This window comes from Malurus melanocephalus, unplaced genomic scaffold (genome assembly GCF_030028575.1).
Source record: "Malurus melanocephalus ecotype Western Australia unplaced genomic scaffold, MMel_1.1 scaffold_4, whole genome shotgun sequence".
Classification (NCBI taxonomy): domain Eukaryota; kingdom Metazoa; phylum Chordata; class Aves; order Passeriformes; family Maluridae; genus Malurus; species Malurus melanocephalus.
In genome coordinates this window covers 3,759,298-3,778,922 of record NW_026623236.1, presented here as the reverse complement: position 1 = coordinate 3,778,922, position 19,625 = coordinate 3,759,298, and the positions used below count along the sequence as shown (strand labels likewise).

General features: G+C 35.8%; 1 protein-coding gene across 3 annotated transcripts in view; it reads right to left on the bottom strand.

Annotated features, from left to right (window-relative positions):
* MYO6 (myosin VI) overlaps positions 1 to 19,625 on the bottom strand; it is a 104,639-nt gene that overhangs the window by 33,940 nt on the left and 51,074 nt on the right. For all 3 annotated transcript variants that reach the window (XM_057369277.1, XM_057369260.1, XM_057369269.1), the window contains exons 10-17: positions 15,901 to 15,981; positions 13,095 to 13,275; positions 10,902 to 11,046; positions 4,434 to 4,591; positions 3,805 to 3,896; positions 3,253 to 3,325; positions 2,233 to 2,360; positions 1,115 to 1,210 (exon numbers count right to left, since the gene is read on the bottom strand). In XM_057369277.1, coding sequence (XP_057225260.1) covers positions 1,115 to 1,210; positions 2,233 to 2,360; positions 3,253 to 3,325; positions 3,805 to 3,896; positions 4,434 to 4,591; positions 10,902 to 11,046; positions 13,095 to 13,275; positions 15,901 to 15,981 — 954 coding nt within the window. The remainder of the gene's footprint in view (positions 1 to 1,114; positions 1,211 to 2,232; positions 2,361 to 3,252; positions 3,326 to 3,804; positions 3,897 to 4,433; positions 4,592 to 10,901; positions 11,047 to 13,094; positions 13,276 to 15,900; positions 15,982 to 19,625) is intronic.

Sequence of the window (19,625 nt, the reverse complement as noted above, 5' to 3'; positions counted from 1 at the left end):
AAATGTGTTAAGGCCCAGGCTACGAAAGTCCCTCTGAGGGAGAGGATAAAGTCAAGCATATTAACAGTTTCTGGACCTCATATCTGATTAGCTCTGACAGCAGAGTTTATGTGCTCAAATCTGTCTCCTCTGTCCCTGACGACACTCTAAGACATKACTGGCGTATCATGATGAGGTACACAGTTAAAAATAGTACACCTGGAACAAATAAAAATTGGCTCTAACTTTATCAGAATTCCAATTTCATTTATTATTTTGATACCTACTCTGCGCACCCTCAGAAAAATCATGCAGGTAACAGAGGCTTMAACTTTCTTATTTGAAAAATGGTTTACAGAATGCATCTATTTCAAAGCAGCACAGCAATCATTATTATTGGAGTATTTTGAAGTAAATAAAGACAAACCCTTCAAGTACACTTTTTCAACTGACAAAACATCATCTTTGGAAGTAGCTTCCTTCATCCTCACTKGAGTTATACAGACCAGAAAAACAAAGCATTATGGATTATTTTAAACTATTGTTTTTGCAAGTTGATGGTCTAGATACTGGCTTCAGATCTTACAATGTTTTTGCGCAATAAGTAATAGTCAAAAGAGCAGAAGAATTTGGAATGTATTTTGAGGGCAGCAATTTCAGGTATTTTGTATTTTCACACGAATGAGTCCACTGCCAGCATAAATGGAAAACACAAAGTACAACAGGGGACTGTGTACAGGGAYAATCATACTTCCAAAAAGGCACTTTTCAGTCTAACAATGCTTTTATATCACATAGTTTATTCCCCTCCCTAAAATGCAAACACCTTTTGATACAAGATTTACAGCAGATTGTGAATCAATATATTTAACATTGTTTCAAATCTATAGGTAATGGTGTTAAACTTTTACCCAAAATATATGTCACTAAAACTGTCTGTAATCTGAAAAGTTAAAAGAAGCTGTCAATTCTGTCAAATACTCAAAAAATTAGTTTCCAAGTTAYGACACATCAACTTCTGATCAAAGGAAATTTTGTTATTTAACCTGTGCACTGAAATGTTATTTAATGTGCACTGAAAAATAGAAATGTTCCACAAAACATAATACAAACAGTGTTTCACAGGTAAAATTACCGTCTCGTAGCATACTGCTCCTGCAAAGTGTCGGATAATAAAGCCTTCATCATCTCTGATATTTCTGTGGACAGCCAATTTAGACTTTCTAGGAATCTGGAATAAAGAAGTTAAATTACAAAGAAGTATTACAATGGAGAATAAGTGTATTCTTGAAAAACCACCACGATCTGCCAGGAACACTAGATGTTAAAAATCACATTTCCTGTAAGTACAATTGTGATGATCATTACCATTCCTGTCCAAATCATGATATTCAAAAAACCTAATTTCAAACTCTTTCACATTCTTGGACACATTGCATTCAAAGTACAAGCCATCAGGATTGCTAACACCTGCCAGTTGATTTTGGTTTTGCCTTTAATCAACACTTTCTGGATCATTCATTTGACAGCTGATCAACAGCCTTGTTATATGAACAGGATTAGAGAGAAGTTTAAGATATGGCATTAGATGGTATACCTTAACAGGTAAGCACCCAGCTGATCATACATATACCAACAGAAATGTTTCATTGCACCGCAATTCAGGTAACCAGGATTAAGTGGAAACTTAATGAAAGGTAAATGGATGACAATTTTGGTAAATGAATGAAAAAGGACAGCATTTTTTAAATTTCAACRGAATTCATGTGCATAAATTGCAACGATTTTCATTAATCTTCCACATAGTGCTGTTAAAAAATAAACAACGAAAACATTTTTCTTATGTGAGCCCTACTTTCATCTCTGACATGCTAGCTAGACACCAGGCATGAGTCAAATATTCTCCAAAGCAAACMATTTTTGAAAAGAACAACAAAACAACTCATCTGATATGAAACAATCTAAATTAAAATGCATTTTTACTGTCTTTTCATGCTTTACACGTTAACAAACTTCACATGTCAATGAAGAATACAGCTTCAGTTTCAGCAGGATATTAGAATTGCTTGAAGCCTTCAGTGAACTTTTCATCAAAACTAATAACCAAAGTTGTCCTTAACAAAGAGGTACAGATTGTGCAGACGAGGTGGTATGAGATTTCTTATGAAAGGTTTTCATTAAATCAAAGTATTGCTATCAACTGTTACAAGAACAGTTTCATTAAAACAAGACAGACAACAAAAATAAACCTACSGAGAGTCTGAAATGGTCCTTGTGTTTTTGGTGCACAACTGAAGTAAAATGCTGGTCACTTGGTTGGGGAAGACGATTTTCTTCATCCAAAATATCCAGAACACCTACTAATTTTGCTTCTATCAAATCTATTAATAAAAAARTACATTTTATAAAAACAGAATATATCAACTTCTATGAGAATAGAACATTACACATCTAAATGCTGCTGATCTGATGCTGTATAAAAGTATCAAGGCAAAGCCATTTAACAAAATACAGGAAGTCATGGCAAATTAAATCTATGTATCTTAATTGGTATGTATAGGATATCCATTAAATCAACAAGTTCTAACTCATGGAACATGGGAGAAAAAGATCAGGGACCATTTCTTTGATTTTAACTCTTGGTCTCAAGTTGAAATTAGCCATCCAAAAGGTGCCTAAGTCTTCCTACAGTATGGTCATAAGTCTTTATGCAATGATTGCCTCGATTGCTGGGGGAGATTTTTTAAGCTTTTCCTCCACGTTTCAGCACATGCCGAAATGAAAAGATTAATCTTTCCACTTGATAACATGATCCAGGGACAAATATGAAATTTGTCTTAGGAAAGGCAGGTCAGACTTGAGCACATCTTGGTGGTTTCACAACTTTTAACAAGTGYATTGCTTTGTTACATACATACATGTATGTAACAAGGCAATACACTCACATACATTCACCAAAGCCCTTGAAAGCTGACTCAGAAATTCATGCTCTTGAAACTATTAGACAAAAACTCACTATTTGGCAACATTTTCCATTATCCATGAAACTTTTCTTGAAAGAGGAATTTGAACTGTGTACTTTTATTCCGTGGAAAAAAAGTAACTGCTAACACGTGTACTGCAGCAATGCCTATGAACTCTTAAGACTGTGAACTGAATCAGGTTTTATATAAGACTATATAATTACTAGAGCTATGCCTATTTGACCTCTACTGCTTGAGGCTTTTTCCCCATGACACTAACAAAAAGCTTGACAAATTAAGAAATACATACCTATACAGTCCTGATTATCTACATAACGAACTTCATTAACTCCCAGGCCTTCTTTCTGGTAAAGTTCTTGTTCCTAAAGTTAAAAAAAGTTATTGAAAAGAGAAAATAGCATCGCCGATTTTTTTTTTACTGATCAAAAACTTTTTTTAATAAACATGAAGAAATTTTWAAATATAGCATGAATGAACACACATTTGAGAATTTCCTTACACAGCTTACTATATTCCAACTTTTTRCCACCTTAAATAATAAGCCTGTTCAATTAAATATTCTTATTATGTATTAGCAATTATCCAATCTCTGTGTACATCATTTGAATAACTGGTAAAAAAGAATAAAAAAATACTGTTGGTTTTCAAAAATACATATTCTTTTCTGACACAACCAGATGTCAGACAGTATGGAAACAGTATGTCAACTATTTTTCTTATTCAAATATAACATGTAATCTTATGAAAAGCATAAGTAAGTATGTCTTCATAAAAATATAAAATTCCTCAAATATAATGGTAAAAAAACAAATCCTCAAATATAACATKAAATATATCATACCTCTTTCAGAATTCTTTCATTAAAAAACTGCTGCAGTTTTTCATTACAGTAGTTAATACAGAATTGTTCAAAACTGTTGTGTTCAAAGTATTCTGAAAGACAGAAGGTAAACTTTTATGATRTGTGTTCCAAGAGCTTATATTAAATAGCAAATAAGAGAAGCTTCACAGTGCTAATATTTAAAGATGTGTTTAGATCCATAGCCATTTCTGTCAACAAAATGAAACATTTTACAGATTTCCAAGTTGTACACAAGTTATCTAAAAATACTGCAGCAGATGATATTTCTAAGAGAAATGACAGACAGTTGGCAGCAAACCACAGTAAATGCTACCATACAGTGRAATTGTACCAATACATCCTCATGCATCTACACTACAACAGGCTGGCATGGGACATCATAGCCCTAAAGACCTGAAAACCAAAGGCTGTTTCCATGGACAACCTTAGCAGGACTAGAGCACATCACAAAACATGCCTTATTTTGAATCTCAGTGAGCCAGAGAGCAAAAACTTTACGGGAACCATCGACACCAAAAAGAAAACACTCCCACTCTACCTTAGATAATTTATCATTGAATCTTTGGTGGGAAAATGTGGCAACTAGAAAATATTTTAAGTATACTTACCAAAGCCAGCTATATCTAGAACTCCAATGAAGAAAGAAGAAGTTTCAAATGGAAAACACTGGTTTACCCTTTTCACTACATGGTCAAACAGATGACTATACACTGTCTTAGCTAAGGCATCACGAGCATTGTTTGCTTGTTCCACTTTCAAAGGTACCCTAAAAAAACAAAATACAGACCTTATTTTTCAGAATTCGCTACTGTGAAATGCTGAGATTAGACTCTAAACATAAAAACAGCCTTTCCAATACTGTAAATTAGGACCCAAAAACACCCCTGATCTCTAAGCCAAGACAGGAAACAATCTTGCCAAGTTAGACTACTTTACCTGTGAAAAAGAATCATGTTTTGCTACCATCAGCAGAAATGAGATTCAGATGCTTTCATAATTGTTGATTAGACAATTAGAAACTATATTGACAATTTCTAGAGAAAGGTATTTAAAATATATACATCCCCATCTACCAAAATATTTTGACTATTTAGGAGTTGTTTTGTTAGAATAAAGCCTATAGTTTAGKTTTTGCTMTTTTTTTTTTAGTTTTTTGACATCTTTTCTCCTCCTCACCCCATCATAATCAGCAAGGAGGCTGAGGGTGAACAAGAAGCTGAGARGGGACACAGCCAGGACAGCTGACTCCATCTGACTAAAGGGGTATTCCATATCCTATGGCATCATACTAAGCATAAAAAGCAAGCAAAAGAAGGAGGAAAGGGGGATGATGATGAGAGTTTGACATTTTGTCTTCCCAAGTAACCATAACATTTGATGAAGCCCTGCTGTTTTGGGGAGCTGAACACTGACCTTCCAATGGAAGTGGAGAATGAATTSCTGATTTTGCTTTGCTTGCATGTRCAGGTTTTGCTTTAGCTGTTAAACTGTCTTTATCTCAACCCACAAGTTTTCTCATTTTTACCCTTCCAGCTCTCTTCCCCATCCCACTGGTAGGGACTAAACAAGTGCCTCTGTGGGGATGAGCTGCCAGCTGGGGTTAAACYRCAACTCACCCACATCACATCATGTCCTTCACCTCCCAGAATTCATAAGTACTAAAACTAGTAAATTTTTTTTAAAAATTCTTCAAGGACAATACTTTTGATGCAGAACCATGAGAGTGATGCGAGTTTCTACTGTGACTGGTAAAGCAGGGAACCAGAAACTCCATTCCCAAAGGACATCTGCAGCTACATTGCATTAGATAGTAATTAGCTTTAACACACAATCTTGTCTTCCACTAAGCATCTATCTTATCTTAAGGTAATGAGTACTGACAGAAATCTTAGCTTATAAATAGAAGGTACCTTTGCATTCTGTTCTGATACGTTTAAGAGATCAGAATACTAATTCCTACGTCAGCTGCAGGCTTATTACCTAATACAATATGTAAAACATTAAAATCATTTATGTTTTTCACTTTTTTAAACAACATGGAAAATAGTTGTACTGCTAGAGCATTTACTTACAAAATAGTTCTGGTTTTCCAAACAGCAAACTCTGCCTTTATTAAGTAGAATTCTAAGGACTGCACACACCCTTATCCAATTTCACAGTATGCAGCAAACATATGGAAAGAAAATGTAAMCCTACAATGCATTTTGCACAACTGACAGTTCAGAACCACAAAATAATGCCAAAATGCACTGACACCATAGATACACAAGAGCCCTATCACAGAACTGATATGCAGAACAAGTAACTTCCTTCCCATKAACTTGTTTTCCCTCAGCTCTTCCTCTTCTTTGGTCTGTGCAAAGACAAATTAATCTCTTTCCTCCTCTTGTTTCATGCTCGAACAGGGAAATATAAATTTTCTTTTCTCTATTTCACCTTCTTCCCTTCTCCATTTATCAACTACTTGTACAGAACAAGGAAAAATTTTTCMAAATTCTAAGCTCTTTTTCAAGGTTGAAACAAAAACTTTTGTTGGTCTTCATGCCAACACTGATGGGCCAGATTTAGCCTGCAGATCATTCTATGCAGTTCCCAAACAGCTTCCAGAACAAATAAAACTTCCATAAAAATATGTATAATTTTCCTATGACTGACACCAACTGAGGGAGAGAGAGCAGGCGAAGTGATATCCATCAATTACTGTCACCCAGTATGGTTACTTGGTTCATAAATAAAGCAGCCTGGATGAAATAATCTTAACTAGTTAACTACTCCATATAATCAAAGAACATAAGAAGCACATTTGTAATTTGAGAAAAGCTAAAGTTCAAAAAAATGGAAAAAAAAAATTTTTAAAAAAAACTTTTTCAAACATAGGCCTCAGTAGCACCACTAAAAAAAAAAAAACGCATTTTGGTAGGAAATGTACTGCAAAAGAAGCTGGAGGACCTGGAACGCCACAAGTTAATTTTTTCAGCCTGTAAAATAATTTAGTTTGTGATGATGGAGTCCTCTTTGAAAGTCTTCTTGGAAAGGAAGAAACCGAGTCAAAGAGTAGCACAGCAGCACATTTACAGTCGAAGAGAAGCAGATTTGGAATCCTAAAACATTATTTCTCTCTGTAAACACACTTCATATGGATGGCAAAACCATCATCCAATAAAGTAATTATTATGGGGTTTTGGGAGACAAGGACAGATAGACATAGCGCAGCTGTCAAGTTCCCTTGGCAGCTCACTGTATATGAGTATTTAATAAAATTTAGGGAGAGAGCATTTAGMATCACCCTCCTACTATTCCTTGTTGGCTCCACTGTGCACAGCAGAACAAAGCCTTYGTTATATTCTGAGCAGTGATTTCAGCCAAGCTATTTATTCACTGTGACCTATTAGGACTCACATGATCTACTTGCACACAAAAGGTCCCTAAGAGAGAAATGACAAGCTCTTTGGGTTTCTGGAACAAAATAGAACAATGTACTTGTCAAAACTCTAATACTGATAGCCGTAAAGTAGTTTCTAAACCACACTACCATAGAAAAAACGGTGTCTTTTTTTAACAAATATGTGAAACAGTCAAATCCACTTTCCTTGCAGTCAGCCACAAGAGAAGATGATACTGATGTATTCATTAGTCTATGTTTGCTTTTAGATGCACAAGTTTAGAAAATGCTAGAGAAAAAGCCTTAATGTATTAATCTGTGAGATGGTGTAAGRAGTCCTCTGAACTCAATTTTTACACCCCCAAAATAAAACACTGGGGAAAAAYAAGATGTGCTGGCACAAAAACATAGCCTCTTGTGTTTGCAGACTTTTGAAACTGCACACTGCTAACAACGCTCCAGGCTTATCAGGATATATATGCTGATCAGAAAATCTTCACAGTTTTAATCCAGAGTAAACTCAAAGCTGTAACAAAAATKAAGAAGCCCTCTCTGACAGTGTCATTTGAGAAGCAGTGACAGAGACACAGTATTTTACGATGCACTTCTGTGCCTCATTATGGTGGTGGTTTGATATGTCCCACCAAACATTCTCAGAAAGAAACTACACAAACAAGCTTTATCTATGTGTTATACAYAGTAAAACAGCCAAAACTAATCTGTCCTCAGAGGCTGAATCAGCAGCTCACTGAGAGCATTTCCAGTGGGGTGCCATCTGAATCTGACACAGATACCATTTGTTCAAAGCCCTTGTTCAAAGCTTCTATTTAACACTTTTACTTAAAATCAATGTGAAAGTAAYGGTATTCTCAAAAAATGGACTAATAATACTGAATTAAGAAAGCAGAACATTTTGGTGACAAGATTAGCATACAAAATCATCTTCAAAAATTCATAATGTAAAAATCCACAAGATACATTTCAGTAAAGTGGGTGGTGGTAAGATGAGAAGTAAAAAATACAAATGCAAGATGGAGAATAACTAGGTAAGCAGGAGAAAGATCAGCAATTATTGTGCATCACAACCTGAATTAAGTAAAAAATGTCATTAACTTTCAATATCCACAATGCTCATACTGGCGTGTATTGCTATGAGTACCATCTGTATAATATCATACTGTATAATATGTAATTTTCTACTCTAATGTTATCCACAATACTGATAAAGGTTGTCCTGCATGAATAYATCAAAGATYTTGCTGTTGATTTAGACATGGTCTSGAAAAGAGGAAATAGTAAAAACTTGGTCAATATTTTCCACTGGAAACACTTTTTCATGCAAGACTGACATCTACCTACAGATAAAGTTTGTAATTAAGGGAAAAAATGATTTTTAACTCTCCATATCATCTGATATGGCAGTAAAGTGATAGTGACTTTTAGGCCCCCAATTTCTAGTAACGCAAAGGGAAGWAAGAGGAGGAATTTACACTGGACAGGGAGAGAGGAAGAATTTACAAATACTCTCCAGAAATGGCCTATTGAATACAATATTTAGAGGTCTRGATTTTGAGCTTTTAACTGAAGGCAGAATAACACATCACCCTCCCCCCAGCATTACCTACCAACAGTCACTGCATTACAAATTTTTCTGTGGTAGTCACTACGACGTTCTAACTCTTGAACATAAGTTCTTTCAAAGTCCAGAAATAAATAGACCACCAGGAAATCTACCCATCTGCTCTATCTAAAAATACACCTCAAACATCAGCTATTCAATAATAATGTATTTTATCTGAACAGCACATACCCATGCTAAACTTAATACTCCTGAATATGAGTTAATTCAGAAAAGCTTCTGCATTCAACTGAAAAACACCCTATGGTGTTCAAACAGCACAGGCTGTCATGAAATTATTTATTATGCACAAATTTTGGCCAGGAAGATCAGTTACACCCAGGAGATGAGGAAGAAGGCACTGAACAGTATTTCCACAAAAGCTATTTCTCCTCCTGCACAGAATGAGCTCTTGACCACTGGAAACCTTCACTGCTCAAATTCACTAYATGCCTCGAAGACTTTTTTTAAAAAGGCAATGATCTCAAGTGCTCAAATATAATTTTTTACCTCGTAAGTCAAACATAACCTAAACATGAATTAACTAACATGCCATCTTTACTGGCCACAGTGACATAACAAGGTTAAGTGAATCAGGTTTTGCTTTGTTCCAGTCCCCACCTTTATGAAATGCTAACAAATAATTCAATATAAATAATAGTAATGAATTTCCAAAAACAAAATATATAAGAAACTTAAATAAACCACATTAATACAGCTAATTATGAGTTTCATATGTTAAACTTCTGGTGTAATGTGCATAAAGTATTTCTGATTCACTAAAACGACCTGTTTCCATAAATCAGTAAGAAGCAAACGTTTATTATTCCAAGGAATGAAGTGAATGTTCACTAGCTTCCTAAGTAAAAGATTGATGTGTTCAACTAAACACTGAGAATTAATGTGTTCAAAACTGCTTAGTCCAAATTCAGTTTTTGATGTGATGTTTCCATGTAAAATACATAACATAGAAAACTAAATGTTAAAACACTGAATTCAGCTTCAGGCAGCTTAGTTAGCATCCCTGAGAGTTTGCATGCTAGGATCAATCTCAGCAAGAAAAGATTTGTGGTAGAAGCGAGAGGTTTTTAATAAATAAAAGGTAAATGTACTGTCATTTTTATAAACTCAAGTTTCACAGGAGTCGTAACTTTCATGGTATTGAAATGGTATGACCAGTATATATGYTTTGCCATTGTATACAGAAAGAAATCTGTACATCCATGTGTATACAGAAAGAAATCACTATCCTGCTTCTGTGCCTAGGAAGTGACCTGATAACAGCTGCAGGAAAAGAAAAACAAACAAGAAAAAAACAACAAAAAACCAAAATAACACACTTTCTATCAATGTTTTTGTGAAACATTATTAATATTGCAGTCAAGATTAAATGTGTTAAGTTTACCAAAMGCAGCAAAAAGCAGCACATTTCTGGATTACCACTTGAAGCTGTGTTTTTAAAGTGGATTTTGGAAGAATTAGATGTGGCAAACACAAGGACACTAATCACTCAGACATTTAGAGTGGATATACTGCCCTCTAATTAAAGCATCCCAGCCCTAATTATTACAGRGCAGCACCCACGGGAGCACTGCGCRGCTCTCATGGCAGAGATKCATGTGYCTTCTGAAACACTTCAGGCACAGCATTAACATTCCTTGACACAGTGTATCTGCAAAATCTTTCAGCATATCAAATTTGCTGTGCAGTCCGTGGATTTAAGCGGCTGACTGCTATACTTTCTTTGGCCACACAGCGTACTCACTGACACGCCAGAGATATTATACCACACAGGCGTTACTTATTCAAAGCGACTAGTGCTGTAAGCCTGCTACCTTTCTGCATTCTCTGATTTCTGTGGGACTATGGGGGGGTACTTGTGTTTGGTAAACAATTGAAGTCAGCGCTGCGGACGGCCGCACTTGGGCCGATCGCGCCTGAGCTCACGGCTGCAGCGGGGGCCGCTTGTGGCGGTGTGTGAGAGAGCAGGGGCGGCGCGGTGCCGGGCACAGCGGGGACAGCGCGGGTGTTCCCTCMCGGCCCCGCCCGGCCCCKCCCGGCCCCTCAGTCACTCACTTGATGACCGTGCCCTTGGTGCCCCCTGCCGTGGTGAGCATGACGCGCGAGGTGAGGCTCCCGCGCAGGTCGTCCTGGTCCAGGCCCAGCAGGGCGGCGCAGCGCTCCAGCGCCTCCTGGCTCCGCGCCCGCGGCGTGCAGCCCCCTGCGGACACAGAGCGGCGGCAGTCAGCACCCGCAATGCACCGCCCGCCGCTGAAAATCGCTGCCGGCTTCTCAACACCCAAACACCCTCAAAATGCGCAAAGAAATAACCCTCCGCCCAAAAACTACGCGTGAAATTCTGTATTTCTGAAACGCTGTTCAGAAGCCATCCTGCTTGTAGGGAAGAACTATCCAAAAATGCAGAATTGCTAACACCTACAAATAACTCTAGTGACTTAAAACTTTTGAGCTCAGATGGTCCTGTAATCCTCCAGACTTCTTGCTATGCAGCAGAAGTGCCTCCTGTAGGGCTGGCTGCTGGCACTAGCATTTTTCAGATAAGGCTCTGTACTGGTCCCAGGTAAACAGCCAAGAGCACTTGGCTCCATGCTGCTCTGACCTGCCTCAGCGCCAGGGCTCTGCCAGCAGAGATCCCCAATTAGAACATCTCCCAATTCAGTAAAATCTAACACTACATGTATTTCACAGTAGAGCAGCAACGGAACATTAGAGGGTGTCTGGTAAGAGACTGCCTGGAGCAGTTCAAATGCACACCCTGTGCAAAGACACACAAGGTGAGAGAAGAACCAAATCTGGATTTGCAATTTAGAAGTTCAATATATTCACCTGCATTTTAGAAGTTTATTTACATAATCTAGTCCAGAAAAAAAAAACTGGTCTACATTTCAATACTTMGTGGACGTAAGTTTTCTGGTGAGCTAGCCTTTTCTAAGCCCTAACTTTCCTCATCATCTGTGGTTCCCACTTTTCTTGTTCATTTACCTCCTGAAACTGCCTCTCCATTCACATTTTTGCCTTTTTCACTGTTCCACCTTGTCAACGCCTAAAGCCATTACTCACAAAAGGCCCAAACAGGGAAGCTCTCTAGGAAGCCACTACCCTTCTCTACACCTGCATCTTCCCAGAATCATTACATTAATCATGTTCATTTCAGTTATCTTCATGAAGATGGCAACAGTATAAACTGACACTGGGGAGGTTCTGATTTGATCTACGGGGTGGAGAGATTAAAAAAAAATAAAAAAAGAAAAAGCCCATCTCCTCTGTGCCAAACATAAGCCACCCAGTCTGAATTCAGCACTAGCCCCTGCTTAGACCAGAACACGTGGGTCTAGAGCTCTCCTATGATCTCTCCTGAACAGAGCATTTTATACAGTTCTGTGCTGATTCTATACTGGGGTCAGGAGCTAGTGAACCTGTAAGGTTAGTACTCCTTTAATTCATCATTCAGAACACCTTTTAAAATGTTCTTTGCACACAACAACTGCACCAACAGCTACACATGCTTGAAGTAGGAGGAACCAATTTCACTCTGTCTTGCAACTCAGGACAGACCTACATACTTATGTTTTCTGCTATAGTCATATTTGTAGTACATCCAGACCCAGAGGAATCAGTCCTTCAGGAATATATAGACATCAGTTCTCAATCTAGAGAGGCTGATTTCAGTGGTAAAGTAAGAAGGACAATTCCCAAAACATTAATTCTCCTTCGTCAACCTTCATGCAAATTCTGCAATTAAGTACTATCTTATCTTGTGAGCAATGTCTTAAAATTAGGAAGTTATATTTACACCAGTTTTTGCTGTACATTTTTTTTTTGCTCACCTCTAAAAATACTAACATGATGCTATTTTTGGAAGCCAAAGGACATAATGCCTTTCTCTACAGATGGAGTTGCTAATTTCTAATTTCAAGATACTTTCATGACATTAGAGAGAAGTTGGACTTTAAAATTATCATTAAAATACAAGTACTGTTTTGACACACAAAATGGCTCTTTATATGAAACTTTTCACTGAACAAGTCCTTGAACAATTTCAGGGAAAGCCTATTGGCTTTCAGAGCATTTAAAGAAGTRCAACTTTAAAACAAACAGGTAAACAACTTCAAAATGGGGCGAATTAAGACTGAATTACCCTTGAATACAAAGAAGCTTTCTAAGGCAGTAATTCACATGAAAAGGAAACATCTCTAATCAAGAGGCATTTCAGGCATTTTACAAAAAAACATTTATATTTCATCTAACCTGAAGTACTCCCAGCTTCCTCGAAATCAATATTTCCAAGGTGAAGGACACCAGCCACTACTCTAAAAAGATCAAGCTTTTCTTCATCATCCAGCCCAATCTTTTTCATTGCTGTGCACATTCTTTTAAAATCTCCATGATCATCTAACAGTGGATCCTTCAAGGAACCTTCTTTAAGATACTATAAAACAAGAAAAACAAAAATTCTAAATAAGTACTTTAAAGTAAATGCAAGCAAGTATTTCCAGTCAAGAATAAGTCATAACAAAAARCATACAAAAGCATGCCAAACTAAGTAGAGATTCAAGCTCTTCATATAATATAGGCTTCACAAGAATCTTTATTTTAAATTGTTGATACTTCAAAACATGATCTTCAAATTTAAATTTCAAAGCAAACTTAAAGCTATCTTCAGAAAGCAGAAGCTAGAGAGAATGTGACTGCTAAGGACAGGAGCATATGAGATAGTGAGCAGAGGAGAGGAAGACTTTGGCTAAGGGAGCTCTTGAAGCATTTSTACAAAGGAGTCCTTCTAGCCCCAGGCAGCTGAAAGAAGATTGAAGTCCTTGCAATAAGATGACAGAATGACAGGCCATGGGAAAGGAGTACAGGACAAATCAGAACCACGAGAGTTATCCCTATTCTAAATAGACTTATTTAGAGAAATATATTTGTTAACTTTTGCTGGTAACTAAGAAACAGAAAAGATTGCAGTGGTCTATGTGTTGGAAGAATGCTAGCTGTGCTCTGAAAAAACAATTTTAACATTTTGCTGATTTTTCTAATTTAAATATATTGAAAGGTATTTTAGCTACAGACCAGTTTAAATAGTAGAAAGTAGCAAATCTGCATGCAATCAAAAAACTATATGAACATGCACAGACTGAGCTACATTTTTACACTTATTTTTACATATTTTCAATGAAAAAGAATAATTAACTAAATAAAAGCCTTGCTAATGTCAAATAAGCTAACATGATTTTTATCAAAACAAAACACCACATGCATCTGAAAAATTCACTTCACACAACATGTAGGCACATCAATAACAGTAAACTAACTACATGTTAGTTATGTAAAATGATCACCTCATCTTCCTGATAAGAAAAACACAAAAATAATTGAAGTATTAATTGACTATTCCAGCTACTTTTATTCAAATAAACAATCTTAATTTTTTTTATAAAATGACAGAGCAAATACTAAATTTTCAATTTAAAAATGTGAACAAGGCAATACATTTCCTGTTTAAATAGTTTAAATTTGAATTTGATCCTTTATTGAGCTTTCAAAAGGATATGACAAGTACATACAAGTATTATGGTATCATATGCTCTGCTACTTCATGTCATATATATTTTCAGAACTATTCTCTTGGTATGYTTTAATTTAGCCAAACACTTATTTCAAATTAAGTTTTCTCATTTCAAGTCCATTAGAAGATGAGTTTTATGACAGGACACCCCCCTGTAAATCACATCAATAACAGAAGATTGCACAGGTTCGTCTTCCAGTAGAAAAATTAAGTGAATGTTGATATTTCTGCCTACTCACTACAATTCTTCATTAAAGACAAATTGGGTGCTGAGGCAAAATCCACCAATGCTAGCCTGTATGTTTGATAAGCATGAAATATCTACCATCTTTCTGCCTCACAGGGATGCCAAATAAGTATTTTTGTATCTCATTCTCCACCACTCCTGAYTATAGTAAATAGCCTGTACTTAACAACAGAAGTCAGGCTTGCATGCTCTGTTACAATAATACAATCACTAGAGATCCAGGGGTAGACTTGACAATGTTGAGTTAAGCAATGGGAATATTTTACAGTCTCTCATCGTTGAGCACGAGCTTCAAGACCAAGTTATGAAAGGTGAGAGATGGCATGGACACATGGTGGAAAGAGGCTCTTGAGTAATGTTATGTTTGTATTTTTGTCAGATATATATGCAGCTTACCCTGSTACTGAATCACAAATAGGGATTGGATTAATATTTGAAATATTTCCAGCTACACAAACACGAATTTCATACTTTAAATATGAGCAGATGAAAATTTTATTAGAGAACAGAATACAAGTTTAATTAAGTATTTCAACTACTTCCAGTTCATATATACTATTAATTCAGTACAAATTCTCTAGTATCCTCATGTGAACAGCTCAAAGGTTTAAGTGCTACAAATTCCGTTAATTCCAGTTCTAAAAAATGTAAACAGAGATGGAGCAAGAAGATACAAATGTTTTGAAGCTTCAGACTTTCATCTAGGAAATGCCATGCTCTGGTATAACTAGCAGTTAATAGCAAGGGGGAAACAAAAACCTTTTAAGTGTACCCAAGGAGGCAAATATAGTCATGGCTAGAAGTGAGGTTGCACTACTAATTTACAGAACAGTTTGAAGCATCATTTCAAAACTCCAGGTAATGAAAATGGCTTTAGGAAAAACATTGCYTCTGAACTATTACTACCAATAGTTAAGATGTGAAAAAAGCAAATTACAACAAGTCTTCAATTTTCGTTTTCCACAGAACAAAAGCTGCATCATTAAGCRTTACATTATTATAAGAATGAAGAGGAAACCATTTTATATACCCTGTTCCATTTGGGATTTTATGATGCATGTTAAAATGTATTTCTAGGACTGAACTCCAAAGCAGAGTTCTGAATACAGCAGCTTTGAGAGTACCCATTTGGACCTATAAAGATGTGTAAAATGAACATTTCATTCTATACTGTAAAATTCTAATCACTTTCAATTCTATCTCCATTACTTAATAATATAAACTAACTGAAGATAAAAACATACCTCAGGACTCTTGCGATTTTGTGAAATCTGCTTGTCCGTTTCTTTGTTAGCGAAGAATCTGGTACAGCCTCTATTTAAATACTGTAACAATAAAAAAGTGCAAATGCATACTTAAAGTCAGAAGTAAGGCTGACATGATTTTATTTAAGGTTTACCCTACAAAGCTTGATTTAACTATTTGATACAATCAACAATTACTGTAAGTAATTCATTCCTTGAAAATGTATTTATTTACATCTACAAAATTAAAGAACCGCAACAGTACCCAAGTTTTATTGAAATTTTATTGATTTTGACAACTAAAATATACTTCTTGACACAGTGGGATATTCATTAAGGCACACAATATTTTCTTAATTGTTGATTCTATTAAACCTATTCATGGAGTCCAGGATTACAGAAAAGACAACCAGAATTAGGAACCAAAAGAATTAATTTTGTGGCCTATGTGTAATATGAAACTACTCACTCAGCAGTGAAGTATTTCTATGGGTGACATAGTGTATTAAATACTATATTAATTATATAATAATATAATATTAATAATACACTATTTCTATGGCAGACATAGTGTATTAAAAAGCCTGTAGAATATTCAAAGCTTATAGCATGGTCTAAGCAGAAGCCTTATTTAGAACTTTGCTTGCAATATCCATTTCATGTTGTATACTAAACTCAGATTTACTGTCCAGTAAATCAGATTGAATTTAGATTCAAATAGTTACTGTTGCTTTCAGCAAAATGGGATTGCCAGCTTTTTCTTTCTGATTTGTTCAGCTGAATGTAAGAACTCTGTCCAAAAGCTTGGACAGAGCCCTTTGTCTGAAGGAAGTGAACTGATTTTTTGCTCTTTGATTGAACAAAGATGTTTTCTAATAGGTGAACACAGACAATTCTACTCTCTGATTCTATTTATCTATTCTCTGATTAAAATTTACATGCAAAATTCTAAAAGCCCAAAATATACTTCAAAGCATTTCTAACAGCAGAAGAAAATTTGGAGACAAAATTAATATTAAAATAAAGTGACAAAAACTTCAAAGTTAGCTTAGTGTTTAAAACTYACTAAAGTTTTCTTTATCAGCCAATGCAAAGCACATCATATTTTAAACACAATATACCCCTGCATTACAGCATTAGTAACATGATCCCAGAAACTGGGGATGGAAAGTGAAAAAGGTCATACTTTTCAAAAGAAGAGTGTGGAAACTTATCTGACAGGCTGAGAATGTGAACCAGCATGATATTCAATGATAACCTATATAGAAGACATTTAACCACGACATAACTGCTTTAATTTGAAAGCTAAAACCTTGAACAAATTTATATATTTAATAAAGGAGAAATTATATTTTTAAAATACAAATACACAGTTTCAGGATGCCATATAATACATCTAAATAGCATTGTACTTGGGTTTTGGTTTGTTTGGTTTGTTTGTTGGGTTTTTTTTAAGTGAAGTACAACACCCCATTGTAACTTCAGTGACCCAAACAMAAGGCAGTCTGACTTTTCTTCCTGAAATTTAGATCTGAAAGAAGTTCAGCTTCTCAATATGTAGTTCTCATCGACTACATATTATAGTGCAGCACATRTAGTACAGTATCGACTATACTCCATGTACAAATTTACTGTGCAGCTTTACTTTCACAGCCATGTAATTCAGTCCAAGGCACAAAGACCCACAAGGTTCAGCACAGGGTAACCTCAAAGTTGAATTTCTGAAAACTTCTGCAGGGGAACCTAAAACACAAGCACCCAGACTGCACGCTTTCATGTGGGTGTGCTGGAGAAKGGGTGTGTAAGAAACCTGCAGAACTGCAGGACTATTTGCATAATCCTTGGCCAAGTAAATTCACACTTCCCTGGGGGAACTGCAGGGTAAGGGTGAACTAATACAGAGGTAATGCTCATAAGGGCTGCTGAAATCCAGAGGACAGGTCAGGCAGGTGCAGCCAATGCAATATCTTGGTTTACATGACCAGAGCAAATGTGTCCCTCTGCCACGATGGCCAAATGAATAGGGAAGAGATTCCAAGGGATCACTTAAGTCAAAGAGAAGTAAACCCATGGGATAAGGAGAATTAAGTTATTTGTTATCTTTTAATATAAATGTTTCGCTTCTGAGAAAAAAAATTCTCTTCCATTTGAGATGGTTCTATTTCAAACAAAGTGTACTTAAGAGAAACAAATTTTGGAATTCAAGCTGGCCCTAATTTGGACTTTGACTTGATAAGGTAAAAGGCACAAGACAAGGGGCACAATAGAGCCAATGCAAAACCRTGACTTAAGGGATGAGTTTTTTCTAAATAACCTATTTTAGGGTATAAGGTTTTTTTTATGCATGTCTTTCTTGTAAAAAAAACATAGCACTATTAACAAAATATCGATCAGTCATCAAACCTTGCCTAGTATACCACATTTCTGTGAATTCTGAATGAGATAAACATACAGTCAACAAAAAAACCTGACTCAAGCATATTTATTCAGAACAGCTTTATGATGAAAACCGAGGTAGCAAATGGGAATAAAAAACACGGAAAAAAAATCTTGACAAAAGAAATGCAAATTCAGGAGGAAAACTGATCTACAGTTTTTCYTAAAAGTCTCATAAATCTCATGATACTTCATGAAAAATTAGTGCAATATGGGTAATAAAAGAATATTCATATTCATTTACAAGCTTAAAAATATGAAAACTGTACTAAGATTTTGTGGTTTTGTTTATTTGTTTTTAAATTAATCTACTTTAAGGGAGAGAAAAAACTGTTCAAATTTTTTAATTTAACATGCAGAGTGGGCCTTTCACATGCAAGGAACTCAGGATTCAAATACGAACTAAAATGCTTCATGGAAATTAAATGCCTGCTATAATTATAGTAGAAGTCAAAAAAAAAATAAAGTCACAGTGTAATAAGGCTGGTGTGACTATAAACTCTTTATAAATTAAATATGCTATTAAGTGCCCTCTGTAAAAGAACTCAGGCTGTTAAGTACAGTATACGCCAGCCCAATTTTAAGGACATTTTAATTCTGACACTGACATCTACAACTTTGGGTACTCTAATTAACAGAATTTTTGATTTAAAAAAAMTGACCAGGAGTGAGTAGGCAGCATATTCAGTTCTAGAAATAAAAATCTATTAACTTCAAGAAATAAATTTTAATGGAAAACTGCACAATAAAAACATGTATTTGAAAATCTGTTCAATATTTTAGCTTTAAAACGTATGAGAGAATACTGCACAGAGTAACTGCAGAGTAAAGAAGAAAGTTCTGGAAAACAGGTCTGTATTTTACAAATATAAATGGTGTTGGGTGCTTTTAAGTATTGTGTTTGTTAGGTGTTTCCAAAGAAAAGCTTTCCTTCTAGAGAAAGGAAGCAGTTCTTTCTTACTAAGCATCAGATAAAGCTTCCATCAACAGATTTGATGTACAAATAGATAAAATATAAGAAAATATATTTAAACTAAATATTTAAAGAAATAATGTAGGGTCTATGAAGACCTCTAGGAACACCTTGAGAAAAGTAAGGAAACTTGTCCTAAAATACTGCCATGGCTTTTAGAGCACAATTTCAAGTGTACAATGTACACAATACAGAAATGCAGCTCTGTGTCCATTTCCTGGCTTATCCATAAGGAGAGACTGACTTGGCCCAGCCAAGAGGCAGCAGCCGCCTGGTTGGTGGCCAGAGTACACCCACCTTCCCCACAGCCAGGGCA